This window comes from Synchiropus splendidus, chromosome 15 (assembly GCF_027744825.2).
Source record: "Synchiropus splendidus isolate RoL2022-P1 chromosome 15, RoL_Sspl_1.0, whole genome shotgun sequence".
NCBI classification, from domain to species: Eukaryota; Metazoa; Chordata; class Actinopteri; order Syngnathiformes; family Callionymidae; genus Synchiropus; species Synchiropus splendidus.
In genome coordinates this window covers 15,047,817-15,071,678 of record NC_071348.1, presented here as the reverse complement: position 1 = coordinate 15,071,678, position 23,862 = coordinate 15,047,817, and the positions used below count along the sequence as shown (strand labels likewise).

Sequence of the window (23,862 nt, the reverse complement as noted above, 5' to 3'; positions counted from 1 at the left end):
GAAAGTTTACACGACAACAAGGATTGGCAAACAAATGGAATGTTGGATTTCCTCTATATTTTAAGCACAGAAGTTGCCACACACTGCAGAGTTGAAATGTAGGTCAGGGCACAGTGAGTAAACTAGTTCATTGGCGTTCACGGTCTTCATCAGCACTTGTGATGTCATCAGATCGAGATAGGAATCTCCTAAATAGGGTCAGGACTTCTTTGCTGTTCTTTGTTCACGAATAAATTGAGCTTCAGCAAAAGTGTCAATCATAATTTAGTTATGATCATTATTTTAATTAGCTCCATCCTATTCATGAAAGGAAAGTCAACCATTGTCCAATTCTTAACAACTTGAGATGCTTTGTTTTTGTTACAATTGTGTCCCACCATGGATATTCACAGCATCAGAATCAGAAAATATTATTAATCCCAAGTGAAATTGTGTTCATAACATGCTCTGTACACAACATATCACAATAAATTTAAAAAAGAAATAATACTATAAAGTGCAAAAAGCTATACAAAAGAGCTTAGAAACAATGTGCAAGAAAATGCAGATTCAAAAACAGAAAAACGTGCCAAAGAATCCTTCATTGTAATTTTTTCAGGGATGAATTGTACGTTTTTATTGCCACAGGAAGAAAGGACCTCCTGTGGCGGTCAGTCTTTTGAGATGGGTTGTCTCAGTCTGTTGGTCCATGTGCTGTTGTATTGGACCAGGAGCGGATGGAGGGGATGGATGATGTTGTCCAGGACGCTCCTTAGTTTCAGGAGCATCCTTCTCTCCATAACCGTCTCCAAGGAGTCCAGTTTCACCCCCACCACATCACCAGCTTCGCGGATGAGTCTGTTGAGTCTGTTAGAGTCCGCCACGGTTAATCTGCTGGCCCAGCAAACAACAGCGAACAGAATTGCACTGGACACCACCGACTCATAAAACATCCTTAGCATTGTCCCGCAGACGCAGAAGGACCTGAGCCTCCTCAAGAAGTAGAGACGACTCAGTCCTTTTCTGTAAATCCCAGCTTATGATCTACTTTTATACAACATATTTTCGCAGGGTTGGATATGGCGAGCTGCCTACCTTTTTAAAACCACGTTCAAGAGTCACCAACACAAACTCCTGAACAGCAGCTGTCCGCAGAGGCAGGCCGCAGTTTTTCTCCTGACCAGTCACGGTGACGTGGATGTGGCTGGTGACAGCAAGATTTCAACTCCCACAAAACCAAGCCTCTTTTATTGGCGGGTCTCATGCACATTTTGCAACGTAAACATTTCAAAATATGAGTTTTGAGTAACCAGAAACCTACTGCAGTGTCCAGTATACATTTTAAAAAGACAATTAAATCAAAGTCCTCTATAATTTGGCAAACTCAACTATATGGATTTCCGTTGTTAACAGGAAAATCCAGAAAGACACACCATAATAACTAAATGACAGGAAGGCATCAGTGGCTTGTGGAACTGAAGTCGGGGGACACATGAAGAGACGGACCAGGTGAAGACGGTATCCAACACAGAAGTTATGAGTTCCATGTACTAGGCTCACCTGAAACACTTTCATAGAAAGAAATGTCAATAAATTTAACTCACGTAATTGTGATAATTGTTACTTGGAATTGTGTTTAATCCCAACAGTCCGCTTTAAAGTCGAGTTATTGTAAGTGTGGCGTGAGATGACAAGCATGTGATGGATTTTTAACCACTACTTCAGAAGGTGGGTGGAATAGTAGGTCACCTCCGCTCTAAGCCCGCAGAGTTGTCTGCCACTGTAAAGCCTCCCTCCATACGACAGCAGCTCATACGCCAGTTACTCCGGACTCTACTTCCTCGCCGCTCCTCCGCTACTCTTTGGACATACTGTAGAGCTTTGAAATGAATGAGTATGGAGACAAATCTGCTCTAGTGTGATCATGACGGCAGCATCAGCTGACTGTGGACACAAACCGCGGCAGTCCCGGGCGTGCTCCGCACTCAGGAGCTACTTCTGGCCACAGGTTAGCGTTCGAAGAATGAAAGCGGGGACACACTTTCCGGCTAAAAATATCGGTCTACGACTATATTTGGCTTGGCTCGAGCACAATAGAAACGCTAAAATAGCTGGGCCCGCCCCAGCTCACAGTAGAGTCTCAGAGCTCGGCGAGTCAACCGCCGCTCGCCAAGTGCTAAAATTAGCTACAAGGCTTGCGTCAATCACAAGCCTCAGTGCGTCATGGGTGACCCCGCCCACTCAAGCTCATCATTGGTTAAAATTAGGACGTTGACTGATAAATACGCGCCTCGTGATTGGCTGCAGTAGATCCGTTCTCTTGCCAAGGCGCTGTTTAAACTTTGTTTCTCGAGAACGCCTGCTCTGTCACTTTGCGTCATCACAATTGATTTACAGTTGAAATACGTCTTAAATTATCAAAGTTGCGGACAGGTTTCCCAATAGTTTATATTTTAATGAAGTCACTGACATCTCATGCACGTAATATTTTTATATATCTATTATACTTTTTTTTTTCGATTTTAAAATGTACGTTTTGCTTTTGCTTTGTTCACTTTTTCTGCTCTTTTAATAATCTTTTCGACTGGTGACACTTATGGAACAACAATATTATCTCTGATTATTGAAATCACTCACTGCTTTGTGAATATTTGCAATATAGTGATAAGCCGCCTTAGCCCATTGTCATTTGAGACTAGTTCTGGAAACTTCACTTCGGCCAGTTTAGAATATTTAGTGGTTTTTGGTGTTATAGTTAAATCTAAACAGAAAACCTGAAGGCCTATTTGGGCAATTTGAATTGTAATATATTTGCTTAATTTCCCTCAGTGTTCTTTGAAAACCAGCTGGGATAACAAGGTTCAAACAGTGTGAAATCTCCAAATAATCACATTTTAGTGGTTATTTTCAGAGGAAAGCTCTTGAATGGTGTCTCATACTCGTTCTTTCTGATTTCACCTGAGGGAGTCTTTTGGTTTTTGTTCTGACAAGTGAACATGCCAGAGTTTAAGTGTTGCCTTCAGGCACCAAACACTTTGAACATTTGCACTGAGGAAACAATACAGGATTGCGAACCGTTCCAAAAAGAATTGATACATTATTGCACCACCAATGAAGAATTATTCCTCGGTTTGGGCAGACTCTTTTAAGAGCAGTTGTTATTTGTGTAAGATGACTGATGACGAGAGTCCATTTTGGAGTATAACTTAGACCTCAAAGTCCTAAAACCTATCTATCTATCTAAATTGTAGGAAGCCTATACATCTTCAGACTTTTTTGGGGGGTTTTATGGACACCAGCTGATGTGTCTAGTAAGCGGATCACTGTCTACCTGTAGATCACAATGGCGTCTCAGGTAGATCACGAAACAAGTAACTCAGTTTAAACTTTAAGCCAGTTTTGGTATTTGCCACTTGGAATGATGGCTTGTTCATTGCTCTAACTAGGCTTGTTAAAATGGTGATTCAGTTTTTTTTGTTTGTTTTTTTGTGGCCATTTGTAGTGAGGTGAATGACCCCGTCACTGCAACCGTTTGGACCACGTGGACAAATTGTCTCAATCCTCAGGAAGCGACGTAGACACAAACACCCAGAGTTAGAGTTTGTTTTGTTTTCTTATTCAGACTTACATACATTCCGCCTGACGGATCTCCCAGCGTTCGCGCAGCTGCAACCATCAAACCAACCACGGGCTTCCTCTGCTCGCGCTGTGCACATAGTGAGAGAGAGAGAGTTGTGGAGAAAGCTCCGCTTTGAGTGACGTCACCTCTCCCATGGCGTCACATTGACGTAGCGCATACCAGATACTCTATGTCGATGCAGAACGCTCATAAACGCGGTAATTGACTTTCTCCCCTCAGACGGCGCACATAAACAAACGCGCGCTCGAACTCCTCAATTTACTACATTAGCACAGACATTGGCAGCTGACTGGACCGGACTCAAGTCCACGCTCCCCGGACTCTTCTTTTCCAGTTTTATATCGCCTTTTCACACTTTGGTGTGACTTCAAATAAGAGGGACACGCAACTTGATGACGGCACATGCTCATCCACCGACAGCGGTTTTGCTCCTGAAGTCTTGCCACTCTTTGACTTTGGATGATCCGATCTCGATGGACTTTCAAGGAGGTTATTATCACATGTAAAGACGGAACCGCTACAGCAAACCAGTAAGTACATTGCGAGCGACCGTCTTAATGAATGAATGACTTCTCGAGCACTTTATCATGTTGAAGTTGCGGTGCGGCTCACCTGTTGATTCGTCACACCAGCTGCGCTCGCTCTCGTCTCTGGGTGGTTTTGCCTCTTCTTTTTTGCGCTCTGCTCTTCGCCTATCTGGTTGTCATGGAAATTAGATGCTCATCTGCTTCCGCAGAAAGTTTGGTCATAAATGGCAGATTTTGGTGGCTTGTACATGTGTATCAAATTCACCGCGCTTCTTGTTTAAAATTGCTACAATAAATCAGCAGAGGATGAGGTTGAGGCCAGGACCAGCAAAGCGATCCCTAAAGGTGTTTTAATAAGTATTTGGTGAGTGTGTGTGTTTGACTTCACGACTGACTTGATTTACAGTACTCACATATTTTCTCGGTGCTTTCTTTATCTCCTTTTCTCTGTCTTGTTTGCTGGACCCTTTGGCTGTGCGGGGGTATTGGTGCCGGGGCGGGGGGGTAACGGGGGTTACCGGCGCTCCACAACGCGTGCTTAGCGCCTTATGTGCGGTTCTCTTGGTTACCGGTGTGCGCAAGCTGATGCTCCCTGAGTTCAGGCTATAAAGGTCGACAGAAAACCCATTAAACGTGCTTAAATCAGCTTAACTTTTTTTTCTCTTTCTTCTTCTTCTTTACTGATACAGACTTTTGTAGCGGCATTTTAATAATATTGAGCATGCCAAGAACTACTTTTCCTATTAAATCAGCCTTTTATGATATTTGTATTTTATCCTCAGTTCAGCGCTGATCAATTGCTGCTTTAGATAAACAGGGCTAATTCATGATGGCGATCCAACCCACGCACGCAGTTTATTTTTTTAATTTACAAACGCACACCACAATTCTGGCAATTTGTTAAGTTAACAAGTATCGAAGTGCGTTTCATGTCGTCTATTAAAATTCGAGGCAAAATGTTGCTGAGCCCAGAATCTGTTTTTTTTTTTTTTTTTTTTAAGAAAGAAATTTTGATCAAATTTTGATGTTCCTTTTGAAGGTCGGTTGTGTTATTATTTCACGCCGATTGCATGGATTTGGAAGCAAAAAGCCACTGTTCACATGCAACAGAGAGGTGGCGCCCTGGGCCTTAGGTACCACTGAAAATATCGTCCTGATGAGGACTTGACGTGAGGCTTGTTTTGAGTGGTCACATGCGGTGTTGACCGCATGTGAAGTCATCAAGAGGATTTGCAATTCTTTTCGAAAATTTACACAGACGAATTTAGATGAACGAGTTACAGGAAAACCGATATAATGTTGCGTGTAAATGATTGTATTTCAAGTACATTGAGCGTGTTTGCTGTCGGTAAATCTGAACCCATTCATCTGAAAACGTAATACATTACTAAAAATGTATTTATTTTTCAAGCATGGCTTGCGCATAAGTAACACAACCACTCTCTTTAAAGGTGAAAAGGTTGGCATCATTTTGAATCTGCTAAACTTCTCATCCAGGCTTGGAAGAGCGCGCACAGCCGAGCTCCGACACCCGGAGGTTGGACACCGACTTGGCCGTAGAGTCTCGCCCGCCCCGGCGCAGCCACGCCACCTGTCCACCCCGGACACCCAGCACCATTCAGCGCGAAACTCATTCACCAGGTAGTCTTAATTGTTACTTTCGCTATGTTCCGACTGTTTCTTTGCTGTTCTCTTAATGTAGAAGCGTTCTAATTGCACTGAACTTTCCCTATTTAAAACATGGTGTGTGAGTGCGTGTGTGTGTGGGTGTGTGACATTTCAACCATGAGACAAACTGTCAGAGAAATGTGACTCCTGACACCACATGCTTCTAAATCACAGTCCAAAGTGTGTCACAAATGTATTTGAAATAAAATAAAATTGTGTCAATTTAAAAAAAGAAAGAATAACTGCAAAACGTTGAATTGAGGTGTGAATGGGTGTGAAGCAGTGTAAAGTGTGTGAAAAAATCAGGTTCATCAAAATTGAATTTTGACCCAGGAAAAATAAATGACTACAGGTTTTTCAACATTATTTTGTATTGACATGTGCATCTTAATGTGTTTATTTGTTAGATCTATGGCATTCTGACAATGAGCAAGCGCACTCAGTTACTGGAACATCTGCAGTTTGTCCAGTTGAAATGCTCACCTCGAGGTTAGAGACCGTTTCCCTTCACATCGCTCTGCTACACCACCTGTGTCTCAATCTGCTTGGGTTGTCTGTACCCCTACTTGCACACACCCGAATATAAACCAGCTTGCATGCATCCCTTCAGCAACCACTTTAAAAGATCATTTAAAGGAGGTTTGAAAGCTACTGTGTGCACTCTTTTGAGTAAGTGTGTGTGTGTGTTACTGAGTGAAGCTAGGAACCCCACCAAATGCAAAGCCCCTAAGAGGATGGCTTGTAGACATAAGTGGTTCTACAGGTTCTTCTCAGGATACTGGCGCATTTATTGTCAGTACAAGAGCATACAGGTCCATGTTTACATCTTGAACAAGCAAGGACTGTGTGTGTGTGTGTGTGTGTGTGTGTGGTGTGTGTGTGTGTGTGTGTGTGTGTGTGTGTGTGTGTGTGTGTGTGTGTATGTGTGTTTGTCATCTCTCATAATAGGAGCTTAGTAACTCACGAAACCCCACACATTCAGTCTTGACCACTGAGACAGTGGAGGGCATAAAAGTCACCGCCCAGTAAGATCGGTCACCATCTGATCAGTTCCATAAAAAGGTCCAAGTGACACCCATTCTTTTTTTCCACGAGGGCAGTCGTCAGCTTGACTCACAAAACTTGGGCTTCACAACACAATATGCAGAGTCAATTTATGCAGAGAATAACACAAAATACATGCTTCAATATCATTTCAGTTGAAGTGTATGATATCCAAAATGAAATGAACAGTGAAATGAACAGTGTTTAGCTCATATTTAGAGTATAGCCGCGCAAGCTCTCTTTGAAAGTTTTGTTAATAGGTGTTACCTTGTTAGGTTACCTCTCCTTTCAAAGCAATTCAGAGTTAATAAATGATTTAGCATTTTGTTTTATTTATTTTTTTTTTATCTAATGTGTCCTTGAAACATGAACTAAACCAATCACATAAATATTAAGAAGTTAATATATTTTACTAAATAGTACAATAATAATTTGATATTTCAGTGTTGTTTGATTGCAAAAAGGTCTTGCACGCTTATTACAGATATGACATGGAGTGTGCACTAATGTGACATCATGTTCAAACACATCAACAACCAACACTCTCTAATGCAATTTACATCATACGTACTGAAACTCAAACTATATGGTCATTTATGCTCCATTGCTAGACACCATTCACACACACTCACGGCCACCAGGAAGCGGCATCTTTCGCAAACTCACCTAGCTTGGGCTGCGATCGAGCCGGCGACCTCTGAGTCACAAGGTGTCCACTCTACCCTGTGAGGTGTCATTTTACTGTGTCTAATAATAAATAAAGAGTGGATGAAATGAAGTTTGAAAAATGTGCTATGAGAATTCATCATGACTTTAGCGACGCTTTCACACTCACAGAAATAGTGAACAGCGAAGTGTGGAATACACAATCTGCTCTGTTCCTTACTAGTATTACCTGTGCTTAAGAAGAAGCATGGCTAGTAACTAGGAATGCCGAGACGGTAAATCATCATCAGAATATCAGGGCTTAGAAGGGTGTGAGTTCTAAGTGTAACACTTCTAGTGCCTATTGTGCCCGTCTTGACTTGACTTTCCATTCAACCTGTACAGAGAGTTTTGTGAGTTAACTCTTTTGTTTTGTTAGTTAACTCTTTCAGGTGAGCGTTGTGGCATCTCATGTACTCCAATGACGGTTTCATCTTTCCAAAGTGAAGTACTGGTCCCATTTTAGATCACAAAAACATTGCAATGAGGGCAAGAACAGGGTCGAGACTGTTCGTAATTGGCCAAGTCCATTTATTAGTTTCATGTCATGAGATGCAGTGCTATAACAGTAATTAACTTAAAATGATAGTGACAAGAGTTTCAAAGATGCTTCATGATAACCGTTTCAGGGAGTTACACTTAAGCAAAAATTCTACTTCTTCTTCAGCCGATCACATGAACAGAACCAATGATTTTAGTCAACCATAGTACTGAATAAGAATCTGAGCAAATGAAAAAAAAAGGCAAAAACCCTGTCACATTGCATGTTCATAGGAACAGTGAGGTCCATTCATAGAAAGATTAGAACACTGCAAAAGTGAGGGACACTTCAGAGTATTATAAAACTCTTCCATGTAACAAGTATTCACAGACCCTTTCCTTTATCGTATCAAGTCGCCTGCGTGGCCAAGAGAAAATCCTAAAATTTGCTTTGCTGTCTAATCGGTGGCAACTAATTCTGCTGTTACTAACAATGGACATGTTTTGTATTGATTGATATCTGCTGTGCTGATCCTCCTGCGCTCTCTCCGGCAGACATGCCCTGTGTGCAGGCTCAGTATGGGCCTGCCCCTCCTGGCTCTGCTTACTCTGGTCAGTCCTTCAGTTACCAGGGCGACAGCTACAGCACTGACCTCATCAGCCCAGACTACACCAAGCTGGACCTCGGTGGAGGTGAGATCTCCGCTGCGGCCGCTACCACCTCACTCCCCAGCTTCAACGTCTTTGTGGAGGGGAGTTACGAGCCCAAATCCTCCTGCCTGTACCAGATGCTCCCGCAAAGGCCCACTATCAAGAAGGAGGAGGAGAGCTACCCCACTGCACCACCACTGGAGGCCATGTCCTCTTCCTCTATGTACTTTAAACAGTCCCCTCCCTCCACTCCAACAACCCCATCTTTGCCTCCCCAACCTGGATCCTCTTTCCTGTGGGAAGACCACTCCCTGGCCCAGTCCTCCAGCCATCATTCTCTGGGCTCCGGGATGGAACCCGGTTCCCTAAAGTCACCGCGTTTTCCACACTTCTACCAGCATTCACCGCCACACAGTGGCAGCGGAGTCGGTGCTTATGAAAACCTGGGTGGATTGGTTCGCAACTCATCCTCCTCCTCATCATCGTCAGCATCCATCTCTCACCCTCATGGCCCACCCATGGAGCAGCCCATGTACCAGCTGCACCGTGGGGTAGGGAGCAGCAGCTTTGCCTTCCGCTCTCTTGCTCTGAGCCCTTGTGGCCCCTTGCTGGGAGACAGTTTGCCTTCGCCCCCACCTCGTGGTCCTCAAGGCGAGGGAACCTGTGCAGTTTGTGGGGACAACGCTGCCTGCCAGCACTATGGGGTGCGCACGTGTGAAGGCTGCAAAGGCTTTTTCAAGGTAAAACTCCAACTGGATGTTTCACAGTTGTTCACGTGGCTTTTTACATATGGAACCAAAAAAAGAAAAATGACCCTTCCAACTCCAAGTAATAATAAGTAACAATAAATGTAAAGACGTTTTCTTTTTGGGCATGATATTGATTGACAATTGTGGTTCATACAAACAAAAACAATGGCAGTGCAAACATCTTATTTCCTAATAATATTGCTTTCCTTAAATAATAAATATGAATTACACTCATTTCTCTTGGGATTGGACAGCTACAACAAAAACATTTAAAATACATAACAATTTAGTTATGAGCACTCACATTCTAAATATTTACAAATATTATAAGTTCAAAGATTTGCCTTCTCCACAGTTCAGAGAGGTGGAGGGAGCAAAACCTCCTTGAAATTAAAGGTTCGTTTCACTTGCAATAATTTTCAACAACTGTCAGCTAGATCAAAAAGTCACACGCTTAAATATTGTGACTGATATGAGTCAGCATGATATTGGATGAGTCACGCCTTTCACATCTTACAATATCATAAAAAACTGCATGTAGAAAACCCCCACCTAGCCTGTTTCTACACACTATTGTGAGCATTTTTTGTCCATTGGTGGACGACACACAAAGGTGTTTTAATTGAATTGACGCCGTGGTAGGAGGAAATGAATGTTTCTCCTATCCAATTAGTTTTTATTTAGTAATTAATGGAAGTCTGCTGGCTTCAGGCCGCAGGCTACTTCACTTGTCAGACCTAACAAGGTTCCATTTGTGCATAAACAAGTGAACAGCACATTGTATGTCAGTCGTTGACATGTCTTTGAATACTCCAATAAATTTAATTTAAATTGCAATTTACTTCTGTAATGTAAGCATTTCCACTTTAAAACGAATAAAAAAAAAGTTTTGTAATATGTAGGTGCCCCATATAGACTCACAATTAAAAAGAAGATAAAATACCAGTCTGAACACAAATAATGTTGTTTGATCAAAAATAGTACGAAAAAAAGATGAATGACCTACAAATGGTTACATCCAAATTTGATATAAATAAATACAACTATTTTATATTTGCATTTCAAAACAGAGTATATTATATAGTTTTGATTTCCAGTGCTATTATATGTAAGCACTAATGTTTCCAATTATTTAAGAAATATATAATGCCAGGTCGGCCTAGCGTTTAGCAGCAAGGTGGCCTTTTTGCATGGAGTTTGCATGTTCTCCCTGTGTGCGTGTGGGTTTTCTCCGAGTACTCCGGTTTCCTCCGACAGTAGAACTGTCCAGGGTGTAGTCCTGCCTCTCGGCCAGTGACTGCTGGCATAGGCTCCAGTATTCCCCGCAGCCCTGAACAGGACTGACAATGCGTGTATGCATAATGCCAGGTCTTTTTGTAAATGTTATTTAGGCAAAATTGACTATTGAAAATGGGATGCTTTTACACGAGTAAGTCTAAGTCCTTACGACTCTGGAAACACCTGCTCTTCCTCATCATATATTCTTCCTACCCCCAATTATAATTTTGCCTTCTATTTACCCGGCTGAATATTCCCTTCCTGATTCAATTATCCCTGAAACGTTAATTCACATTAAACATTGAAAATTGCTGCTATTTTATTAGTGCAATTTGTGACACACTTTCACCATGGATACATTTTTGCTCAGGGTGCATAATGCAGATAATGTGGCCTGTTAGCTTGTTAATAGAGGGACGCTTTTAGTCCTGGGAATCTGTTTTAAGAACAATCCCTACAGACAGCTGGTACCAAGTGTTGTGCATGTGCAGCTCTTCACTCATATTATTTTAAACACGCATTTAATAATGTGTTAGCCTTGAGTTATGCTCTTGCCAGGGGACAAAAACTTAAAGACAGGGAGGGAAGCAGAGTCTGATTACCCATGACTAAGTAGCTGAAGAGGAGAGCGGAACAAAGGGGAGGAGGGGAGACAATGTCCTGCAGGGGTTTTCATTTAAGACAGGGCTATTAGCACATGTTATAAGTCAAGAATGTCTCTACATGCCTTCGTCCTGCAGCGCACACACACTATTGACATGGCGTCTTAGTCGATGTGCACTCAAGATATGAGCATTTATTCAGCTCTACATGCACTGTTTGCTGATCCGAGTTGATTTAACCTCTGTTGTCACTCGGAAAGTTATCATAATGAATCGGCAGAATCAACAACTCGAGTGGAATAAAGAGGAGCTGCGCAGATCAATGAAGCATATGCTCATTTGCAAATGCGTATCTATTTCTGGGTCACGAGGGGAGAATTATGAGGGGTTTCCAAACCTCAGAGGCTGATTTGGCCTCACGAGACTAAGTGCCTCCATCCGTACATACGTTATCACAAGTTACACAAAAAGATCGTCAGTATGGACGTTTGTTATGGAGGTGTTGGGATAGTTCGGCTTAAACCACTCTCTTCAAGTCAATGCAAGTTAACTAGCACAAGCAACCGTTATTAGACTGAACAACGAAGATGGCGACGCTTGTTGATGTCTGTCCCAGTGACAGTTAACCAATTTTAGAATGCTGGAAAAGATATTCACACTTGAGCTTGCGAGTGAGATCAATGTTAACATTACAAATAAAGAAATCAAGCAACAATGTTTTCCAAAATGGTTAAAAGTTTTGTTCATCTATCATCTATATGAAGTGAATTAGATTTCCTAAGCTATCATGCAAGCAGCAGTTTGCTCTTTAAACTGTGAACGTGACACATTGGAGTCTGGATCAATTTCCCTCTCAATGTGGATAGACTTCTTTTTCCTGTCTAAACTATAATAAAGATCATGACTGACTTACACATGGATGACTGACCAGGGGTGGGGCGTCGACGGTCAGCACGGTGTCATGACAACTGCTTGTATCAGGCATTCACATCCACTATGCGTCAGTTCCGCAGCCGTTCCGGAACATATGGAATAATTGGTGCGATACCAGTCTCCTGGGACACGGGCATGTGTGGCTCCTAATTGGATTGATTTGTTTTGATGCGTTTTGGACGCTTTATAAGAAGCGAAGCTCCTGTGTGCTTCACGTCTTTATTTGGTTCTATCACACACAGTTATCAGTCACTTCCTTTGAGGGTTTGTAGACATTTTAATCCACTAAGGATCTTCACAACAACTGTCCATAAACAGAATGCTTCCAGGAAGCATTATACGTTTAACAACTATTCATGAACACACTATAAATGATCATTTGAGCTTCAGTTGTTGGTGGGTGGGGTAGTGGCGGGAGCTAGTATGATTCAAGCCTGATATAGTTGAGTAACCAAGAGTGCTGTGTATTGTACAAAACGGGAGCATGTGTACTGATACAAAGGTGAACAATTAACATTACCACCTGAACAATAATGTCAGTTACAGGATGGCTGCACAAATCCGACTCAGAACAGTCTTGGAGTGAAGGTGTGACCCTGTGTTTACATGTGCACACCTCATATCAAAACATACTACTACACACACCAAAGGATGCACACACCCACTCACACCCTCAAAACTCACACATCTATACACTCGCCATCAATGTAGACACACATCATTCATGGCCCATCGCTCCAAACCACACTCTCCACTTCCAGGTCTATATTGCACTTCAACAGATGAAGTTTTAGAAAAGGTTGTGTTGAGGTGTCATTCCTTCATTTTTTGCTCGACAAATACGCGTTATGTTTTACTCCGACGTTCAGTCTCTTTAATCGTGGTGCGCTAGTGCTCCCCCAATGTTGGACGCCGCTTATCTCATTTTAATAAGGTCAGTAATAATCGCACAAGCCAGTAGAGGAGAAAAGTGCTCCCGCGGGGCCCGTGTAGAGAGGCGCGAGGCCTCCAGAGGTGGCACGAGCTTGACCTGAAGCCTTGCAAACACTCTGATCACGCCTCTGTCCCCTGTCTTGTGGGAGCTGCCTCTGCATGCCACGTGCTCTGCCTCCATTGTTACTAATAGGATTGTTGCTGCTGCAGGCAACGCTTGTTGGAAAATTAATTTCTTATAATTATACTGATGTCACAGCTGCTTTTCAGCTCGTAATTAAAATCAGAGTTTCATCCTTAGGAGTGGAGGGAGGGGCGAAGATAAAATTGAATTATTATATCGGCTGTTGGGAGCCCGAATGTTGAGCATCTCTGTTTTCTCTTCGCAGCGCACCGTGCAGAAGAATGCAAAGTATGTGTGTCTGGCTAGCAAGAACTGTCCCGTGGACAAGAGGAGACGCAACCGCTGCCAGTACTGTCGCTTCCAGAAGTGTCTGAGTGTTGGCATGGTGAAAGAAGGTGAGAGGGGAATATCTGCGCACACACATCCTGCCGTCCTGATGAGAGAGTTTGTTCTGCAATCAGAGTTCATTTAGCCTGTAATAACCGAGTCAGTGGCAGCAGCACACACATCCACTCTCTTATGAGCAATTATCACTGGGGCAAGTGGCCAAGTAGCTTCGACTTGACCTCAAGAATGAGAAATGCTTGAGGTCAACTCGAGTTGTAGTCAAACTTTCTCATAACAGCTTGTTGTGGATTGTGTACTTCATACATTCTTTTGATTCCTTTTCTCATCAGTGTTATCTTTGTATCCACTTGCAATGAGTTTGTGTGCTCCACATAGTACATCTCACTTTCCATTCAAACAGAGCATCTTCAAAATTAAAATGTCTTCTTGGAGGATAAAAATGCCTACACAGAACAGTCTTATTCAAATGTAATACCATATACCTCATACCGTATTTTCATAGTAGTCGTATTGCAAAGTCATGTGACGCCACTTAATGTGTCATCACATCTAATGCGGCTGTACAGAGATGTGACTCCGGTGTGTGTTCTCAGTCAACATGCTCACACCCACAGGTGCAAACACATGAACAACAACTGTGGCTTGTCCATCTCCACACCAACTGCACTGCCACCTTCTGGTTGTAACAACCTCGTGAGACGTGAATTTTGGAAGGGTTTTGAGTAGTGAAGTATGTCATGAGTGTTATTGATATCAGGATTTCATGGTTGCCGTTTGTCATCCTTCAGTGGTGCGTACTGATAGTTTGAAGGGGCGCAGAGGTCGACTACCCTCCAAACCAAAGAGCCCATTGCAGACAGAGGTGTGTCCTCCATCTCCTCCACTCAGCCTGCTCTCATCGCTCCTCAGAGCTTATTCCCACTGCACGCCCCGTGACCTCGACTACAGTCAGGTACAACTATCATCCAGCCTTTGTAGTTGAAATGGACTTCTAACAAGTAACTTTTGCTCACTGTGTATCTCAGTTCTGTGCTGCAGACCCCCCGTCCTCTTCCTCAGACGCGGAACATATCCAGCTTTTTTACAGACTGCTTACCATCTCGATGGAGACAACGCGGTGCTGGGCAGACCGGCTGCCAGGGTTCCCTGAGCTCCAGCGTGAGGATCAAAACCTGCTGATAGACTCCGCCTTTCTGGAGCTCTTTGTCCTGCGCTTGGCTCACAGGTATGCCCGAACACAAAGGAAATAAAGACAGGTCAGCATGGTGGCAAGGCGGTGTGAATGCTGCAAGGTGGTGTGAATGCTGCACTGTCATATTCTGATCTTATTTTGGCGTTTTTGTACACACTGGTTTCATACAATTTTAAGAGCATTTTGGCACTCGCTCATCATAACCCAACAGCGTGCTCTTCAGTGTGGCAGTCTTCAAACTGATCTGGAATGATCCGCAATAAAACATGAACAATATAGCTAGCGTCCCACCTCAATCACATTACAAGTCCAATAATGCATCAAAACAGTTGAGTTAGCGTTAGCTTCTGTCTTCCTTTTCCCTTGTTATTTCAGATTATCAGTAGGCTATGCATCAAGAGGTCGCAGTTTGCCTAACAGTAGTGTCAGCTGGCTATGTATTGACCATGCTAGCAAGCAGTGAAAGCAAGATTGTCATTTCACTGTATGGCAAATCTTTGTGCTCCTGTGATGGTGCGTCCACAGAGTGGGAGGAGTGGAGCTGAGTAAGCACCATATGAACCAAATTCTGAATGGAGTCTGTAACTATGACAGCATCTCCACCCACAGAGTTCCGCTCAAATGAATCTGATATCTGACGCACAGAGAGCCCTGTGTGTGTTCTTGGGGCTAATACTGTGCTAACATTGTGTACTGTGAATTGGCAGGATCAATCCCACCTAACAAGAGCTTGTCAGAGGAAGAGTAACATGTTAATTTGAGTTTGATGAGATCAAGAGAAAACTGACTGCGCCACATTGATGTGGATACCTGCCGTGCCATTATGGCCCAGATCCCGAGAACGCTTCAGAATCGTCCTGGTGACCAGGCGATGTGTGTGAGGCATGTGGCTGGTTAAATTTACGAGAGTAGAGGGCTCCAACTACAAGCTGGTTCTCATGTCTCGACTAGACAGAAAACCAACACAGCACTCCTACTCACCCAAAGACACACACACACACACACACTCTCTCTGATGACGTACCAAAACTTTCCTTCTTTTGCCCAGTGTAGGTCCAGGTGCATGGTGGGAAGATGGGTGGTGGCATCACACTTTCAGTAGGGGACTGTGACTCACACTCAACAGTGTTATATCTATCTAACACACAATGCTCATCCACTCATCAGCCAGTTTCCCACAGAGCCGCGGAAGACGTATACAAGAACAGCACTGTCTTGTTTTCTGATGAGAGTTGAGGATGAGGGCCACACTCCCCTCTAGTTGTAGATGTGGCCTCGCAGTCACCCCATGTTGAACTCAGATGCCTCGCAGAACCTTGAGCAAGTGTGTGTTTGTGTGTGTGATGAGTGCGTGCAGAGTAAATTTGCTCCACTCTTCTGGGTAGGCACTGTCGTAAGCATTCCTGTTACTTAACAGTTTCTGAGGTTATGGGTAGATTTCCGTGGTGACAGTGTCGTCAAGGGTGAACGGAATGTGTGGCAGATAACCAGCTATATATTAAATGAGTCTGCCTGTCTGCCAGCCTGTCTGCTGCTTTGCTCATGTGCTCCGCTGAGATGTAGATCAGATGGTACTCCGATATCATTCTTTGGATTGATGGAGTCAACCGATTTGACTTCACGTCGAAAGGAAATTGATTCTAAATTTGAACACCCTGAATTTAATTCTTTGAGTGTAGTGACCCAGAATCTCTGCATTATCTGTGTGTGGAATAGAACATGAACTGTGCTAGTGTGGGTGCTCCTAATGACTCATTCCAAACTACAAGGTTTATATATATATATATATATATATATATATATATATATATATATATATATATATATATATATATATATATATATATATATATATATATATATATATATATATATATATATGGGTATGATTGCCATGTCTGAAAGTCTGAAACTCTGGTCTAATGAAAGAAATATACATATTTATAGACCTGCGTTTCTGTCTTCTGAGCTGCTTGTGGCCCACAGCCCACTCTTTGAATGGGAGTAAAGCTGATTAGATACAAATGCTTGTTTATCTGCTCCCCATAAATTCTAAAATAATATTTCTGTAGTTGAACTTTTCCCCCTATCTGCCACCACTCTAGCCATCAGGTGTTTTACAACTATGAAGTTAAACTTCAGCTTTCATCCTTTCATCTCATTATTAAATGTAATTGTTTGTTGTTCCTATTTTTGGATCCCTCCACCAGTTTGGGAGGTATTTATTGAAGAAGCAATATACTCTGTAACTAATAAAAAGCAGCCGTCGCTCATCTTCTGGATTCTCTGGTAAAGGACATTGTCGTGAGTTGAGTCCATCTGAGGAGCTGTTTCTTTTCCACATTAAGCGCTTGTGTTTCCATTGCGCCTTGCTGAATGGTCACGTCCAAGGCAACAGTTTAGCTATCTTCAAATACACACATCAACAGCAGCCTCCTGCCTTTGCCTTTCACCCCACCCTGCCAAAAAGAAACACAGGAATGTTTTAAAATGCCATAATTTGGGAAAAATCCTTAATCAGGCAGCCGCATGCATGTGTTTGATGTTGCTCATTTGTGTGCGAGTGCTTCTGCTGCCAGCTTTTCTCATTGTTTTTAATTGTAATTGTTTCCTTGCGCCATTATCCAAAGCCATATTTACAAATCATTAAGGGTAGAAATGCAGCCGTTAATTGGCAGAAGGAGCCCACAGAGATTCACTTGACTAATCGGCCTCCTGTTTGTCTGGCTCTTTGTTTCCCAGGTCGATGCTGTCCGAGGACAAGCTTGTGTTCTGCAACGGTTTGGTGCTGCACAGGTTCCAGTGCCTTCGCGGGTTTGGGGAGTGGCTGGATTCCATTCGGGACTTCTCTACTCACCTCCAGAACCTGAACCTGGACACCTCTGCCTTTGCCTGCCTGGCTGCACTGGTGCTGCTCACAGGTAGGAAACAACAGAAGAGCAGAGATTAAAGGGCCTTAAGGGCCTTTACGGTCCAAATCCTCCACTCATGACCACTCATGATGCCACATACAGTAAGAATCTGATCAGGGTTTCCACACATAGTGCAAAGCAAACTAGATATTCGGTTCCTGGCACATTCATGTACTTAAATATAAACTGTGCAGAGCAACCCCAGTTGCAATGAATCCATCCCGTGTGAATGTGTGTGTGAGTGACTGCGGATATGTACCTTGTGCGTATTGCCTCATGCAAACCCAAATCCGAGAAACAAAGTTTGCCCAAAAAAACCTACCAAATGCTGTTGATATTGTGACCATGACAGAGATGGCAGTGATGACGTTTTGCCATTCAACAGAACTGTTTTTTAGAAAACAGATCTTAATTTAATCAGAAACATAAGCAGATTGAAGGGGAATTCCATAATGATGAGACGGGGTGAAGTTTGCCTCCAAGTTTTCTTTCCACATTTATTTAAAAATGAACATTAGTATGATCAAGTTTGACCCATGTCCGAATACATTTTCAGGGTATCCTAGGCTGCGATGTTGATGGTTGTCATCATGAATATTTCCAGCTCCTGCCATCCCAAATGTATCCATGTCCCATCTGGCGAGTTACATACAGCTTATTTAGCTTTGCTGTCCAAATGTTGTGTTCTGTCTGTGCTTCATTCGATGTGACAGCGATCAGGTGAATACACCTGCTAACATCATATCTGCGCAAAGACACATGCATGTACTTCTGCCTGACAATAGAACCTGACACTCAGCACCTGTTGCCACGGTCTCACACCTGGCTCTTATAATCAGTGTGTGAAACACGGTCAAGACTGTGGCCCAGTATACACATCTCATACACACACACACACACACACACACTCACACAAGAGATCTTCCTCGTTCAGCGAGAGATAATCCCTTGGATACACAGAATTAAAAGACTATGAGTTTATTAATTAAGTCTAAGTGAGCATGTCAACGAAAAAATAGGATATATTTACGTCACATGTCTGAGGTCAAGATAGCCAAATTCTTCTCTCTTTTTTATGGTACAAAGTTAAATTATAAATTAGAGCATGCATGGACCAGGGACACTCTTTCCCCCACATTGTGATCTGCAAAGTCCAGTCTGCTTTCCTATGAGCAAAGATGCTAAGTATCAACATTGTTATCCCAAAGTTTTAAACAATGAAATGGAAAATGGTAATCCATCAGTTCAACGAATGACAATAAAAACATTATGAGCCTACAAGAAAAATGCTTCAGTTTTACAGTGAGATGGAAGAGTCATTGTATGTTTGATGTGGGATTCTTTCTTCTAAATTTTGACAATCATAAATGACTGTGAAGATCACACCCTGATCAATGAACATTGTGCACTATCTTGACCTAATGTATCCGAGCTGTTTTTGTCATTGACCAAGGCTTCATTTTATTGTTGCCTGGAATCAATATCTCTCTTTTTCCCATTTTACTAACTGGTTTGTACTCAGCTGAATCCCGTTAGTTAACCAGAGGATTTGAAACATTCAAGTATTCATATGTTGTTAACATTACATCAAACTGGCTGAAGACTGTTTCCAATACAGCCTCCCACGGCCCTCCTAACTTACCTAACATGCCCCTGCCTCCTCCTCCACCTCCTCCTCCTATGTTTAAATCCAATCCTCGAACTCTGGGGGAGCACTTAACTCTGTGCCCCATCGACCAGCCCACCGCGGAGCACAGCTCCGCAGTGGCGTCTGCACTCATCTCGGTGGCATTCTGCCACCTCGGCAAAGCAACGCCACGCCAGAGCAGCCGGGCCATCGACCGCCACAGAGTGGCCTGTGCAGAAAGGCGGCATTGATCCCACCCCAGGAGCTCATGCTCTGAGAGAAAGAGGAATAGCAAGTGAAGGGCGAGCGAGTGGGGGAACCCAAGAGGTCCGTAGGAGGGTGAAAGAAGGATGGAGTGACTGTACTGCAGCAAACATTAAACAAACAAAAGTCACATCCACAAACAATAAATAAGCTTTGGATAATAGAAACCTCAATGGGAGAGGGGCCTTAGTAACTGCCTTTCTGTTGGTGTTTGTTTAGGCCAGTGGGGGCTGTGCACCCTACTCTCCGCAGAAGGAGTTAGTGTCACATTAAGTCTGAACTGGGCGCCGTCGGAGGCGCTACAGGCGTGTGTGTACTTGTGCATGTGCTTCTAATCTAATTTGGCTGCTCACAAGGCGAATAATCAGCTAATTGTTGAGCACTTTTGTCTTCATAAATCAAATTAAAAGGAATAAAGATATGAATCATCACTCAAACGGTTAAAAAAAACACATATATATATATGAAGTAGAGCCATTTGTGTAGGATGGTTAAGGATCTGAGGCTAGGGAAAGCACAATGTCATACAACGAGTGTGTGTTTTTCTTATAGTACAATTAATTTATTTATTTTGACTGGTTCAAATTTGAAAGACATCAAGATAAAATTGAATATTTGTTTGTATTCAGAGGAAATCAATTATAATTATTATGATGGCAAATATTAATGAGAATTCCGCATAGACCTGTGTTTGTGCTCTGTGGGTGTGATAGTGTGTAAGTGTACACTGTATGCTGGAGGTTTATTGGGTTTCGTGTGGATTGATCTAGACTCAATGACACAGGTTAAGATATATTAGCAACTTCAGAGTTTAAAAGGTGATGGTTTTTGCTTTTTAGTTGAGTGAGTTGAATTATTTTAACTCTGAAATGTCTCTCTTTTCCAGAGCAAGTTCCCAGTCTCAAGGACGCGAAGAGAGTAGAGGAGCTACAAAATAAAGTCGTCTGTTGTCTTAGAGACCACCTGGGTTGCGGGTCATCTTCCTCTTTGTCCAAATCTGCCCCCCCTTTGAGTCGTATTCTGGGCTTGAAGGCGGAGCTTCGTTCACAGAGGACTCAGGGGCTTCAACGAATCTTCTACCTGAAGCTGGAGGACCTAGTACCACCACCACCCTTGATTGATCGGTTTCTGGACACTCTGCCTTACTGATGAATCGAATGAACAAAGTTTAACATACAAATGTGCCCCCCTGCCCCCAGGAGCACGTACTCATTCAGACTGCACTGAAACAGTCGATTAAAAACTCCTCACTCATCAGGACAACCAATAAAAAAAGATTTAATTTTTCCAGCACTTGAGATATCCAATGCTTTTCCATTGTTTTTCTCATCTGGGGGTTAGAGGGCCAGGCTGAGATGGAAAGACTTTGTCTGGATGGCAGCTCAACAGGCAGAGAGGTTTATGAGAACTGCATTCTGTATTAGCACAGACAGTAGTCAGTGTGGAGGTTTGTTTTCAAACCTGGTGATGACACAAGTGGCTGTCTGAGGGCAGTAAGCAGAAATCTTCACACTGAGAAGCACCGAAATATCAGAGGTCAGTGCACATATGTCATCACGGCTGAACAAAAGCACCACAGAGGAGATCCACACATGGTGGAAGACTTGATTACAAGTGCAATTTCTTTAAGTGCTATCTCACCACACGAGAAAAAGAATGGTTAACTCTAAATTATTTTAAGACTTTAGTGTTGTAGGCAGTGATAGGATCAGACAGTCGAGAGGACACGGTGCACTAACAATGACTGAGTCACTGCAGCTTGAACTTGTAATTGTATTTTTATTTCAGTTTGTTTTATTTTCCTTTTTTTTCTTTTAATAGAAAAACAATGTTGGGCGCAAATCGGCTTTCAAAGCACTTACATCCAGAGAAGGGCTACAAGCACGAACACACAACCACCTGCTCAGCGTCCTGGAAAGCAAGGGTGCTCGACAGATAGTTGTAGGGGGGTTGAAACATTCCACAGTGTTTTTTCCAATACTATGTACTGTGGTGTCTATGAATGCATATCTGTGTGACCACTCAGAGGTGCATGGCATGGTATCAACAAGAGTTCGAACAGCTCAGTCACTCAGTCATGTCAGTGAATTGTAAAATGACCCATATATATATATATATATATATATATATATATATATATATATATATATATATATATATATATATATATATATATATATATATATGATATATATGTATAAACTAATATTTTGAAGTGTTTTTAGCACATTGTGGTACAAGTTGTGCTTTCTATTCTTTTGTCTATTATTATTATTGGGTTTCTTTTTTTTTTTTTGAAGAGTATAAACATTACTGTTTTTTCAATGTCTCTTTTGGTTTGATTTTCCTGTTTCATAATTTTGCTTTCTGTTTCTCTTTGGTTCACTGGATTTTCTGTTCAGCACTTTGAGATCATAAACTAGTTCTGACTATTCTATCTGACTGTGTCTTTTGATTATGTCCTTTAATGCCCGACCAGTGTGTGTGTGCGTATGTGTGGGTGTGTGTACGCATGTGTGTGGTTTATTTTTGTTTTTGTCTAATACATAAGCCTCTTGACAGGTAAAAGGCCTCATCTTCCTCCTGAGGGGTTCTCACCGAGGCTTGAGGAGGATTACGGGAGGATGTTGCAGACCAGAGCTCTGTGTTAGCATGAGGTCCCGATCAGCCTCCAGCCTTGTTAAACATCATTGATTGCCGTGGTGACATTTCACAGCGCATGCCATCTATACTGTCACTGCCATCACTCAACGACTTCTCTGCATACCTGCATATGCACTAACACACACGCACACAAATACAGATAAATCAGCTCAGCATTAAAGCATATTTAAACAACGTGTAATGTTTGGCATGCTCCTTTGCTTTTGTCATTTGGTGCCTCAAATAGGGAGATAAGATTAGGTGAAATAGTTCAAGCAGCGTACTTTTAATCCTACTTATACTGGAGATAGATTCCCATTAAGTTTTTCCATTTACATGTGTTATAAGGATGATGGAATAGAACAATCTGTGGGTGGCTCCAGGAGAGTACTCACTAGTGCAATACCAATGTGGAGCAATTACTACTAGTTCAAGTACAGTGTGAGTGCAGAGTTTGGTATTGCAGGAATGAAATGTATATATATATATATATTGTTAAGTTGAAGTAACAATAATTTACATACAATTACAATGAATTGAATTTCAAAGTTTGTCATGTAAAGGCTAGACAGTTCTAATGGACCGTCTGCTTTGGTTCAGGTGTTTCAAACACATCAGGCCCTTGCATTATTAACAGCTATATATATATATATATATATATTTGATTGATATATTTTATTCCTGCAATACCAAACTCTGCACTCACACTGTACTTGAACTAGTAGTGGGTCCAATAGCCATATATATATATATATATATATATAGGCGTGGAAGCATCCTTGTTTGGCTGTTAATGTTTGTAGAGCATCTAGTGACTCTACACCTCTGGTGTGTTCCATCTAATAACATGAGATTAAACATCTTATGTCGCTGATGGAAAAGCTGTCAAGTCTTTTTGATCGCCAAAGAGGATATTACCTTCCACGTCGTAGCTGTGATGATCCCGTCCTTTGACAGTGGCACATCACACCAAAGGGAAGAGTAACATGAGCGCAAAGCTGGACACATCCGCACACCGACACACACACACACGCACCAGCTGTCAGTCTGCTGGATAATCGATTAGCGCTGACAAATAGCGGATACCCCCCGAGTCTTAATTAGCAGTCTGATTAAAGCAACCATCGTCACTTGGGCTACATAATATTAAGAGGATCCATAAACTTTGAACGCTTGAATATCTTGTATCTGCGACGGGGGTGACGCTTAGCACCTTTAGCACCGCAGCCATGGTTCACAACAGAAATATTTTACATGCTTCTGTGGTGAACTATTGATAGTAAGTATAGTGTTATAAGCAGTGTGGGAGGACGATGCTCCTACATTCAAGCGTTAGGACGCACAGACCAGCTGCAATGAACCCAATGGTTTTCCTCCTGAACTCTGCACTTTGGCACTATTGCTCAAACATGACATACACATCTGCTCAGTTGTGCAATTTGGTTTCTTATTTACCATTCCTGCCTCTCGATCTGCCTGAATGTCACCACTAAAACATGCAAACATTCAAGTCCATTTTTTTTAAATTGGGGAACTCCCTTGTAGGTGCAACTGCATATCTCA

At 42.4% G+C, this 23,862-nt stretch overlaps 1 protein-coding gene across 2 annotated transcripts; it reads left to right on the top strand.

Annotated features, from left to right (window-relative positions):
* Positions 1-3,716: 3,716 nt before the first annotated feature.
* On the top strand, positions 3,717-21,751 carry nr4a3 (nuclear receptor subfamily 4, group A, member 3). 2 transcript variants are annotated; one of them, XM_053843542.1, is made up of 9 exons: positions 3,717-4,149; positions 5,644-5,787; positions 6,222-6,303; positions 8,599-9,434; positions 13,579-13,708; positions 14,450-14,613; positions 14,687-14,886; positions 17,596-17,774; positions 20,543-21,751. In XM_053843542.1, the coding sequence occupies exons 3-9, from the start codon at positions 6,240-6,242 to the stop codon at positions 20,803-20,805; spliced, it is 1,836 nt and encodes a 611-aa protein (XP_053699517.1). In that variant the 5' UTR covers positions 3,717-4,149; positions 5,644-5,787; positions 6,222-6,239; the 3' UTR covers positions 20,806-21,751. The 2 variants fall into 2 exon arrangements, with proteins under 2 accessions (XP_053699517.1, XP_053699518.1); XM_053843543.1 differs by lacking the exon at positions 6,222-6,303.
* The last annotated feature ends 2,111 nt before the right edge of the window (positions 21,752-23,862 follow it).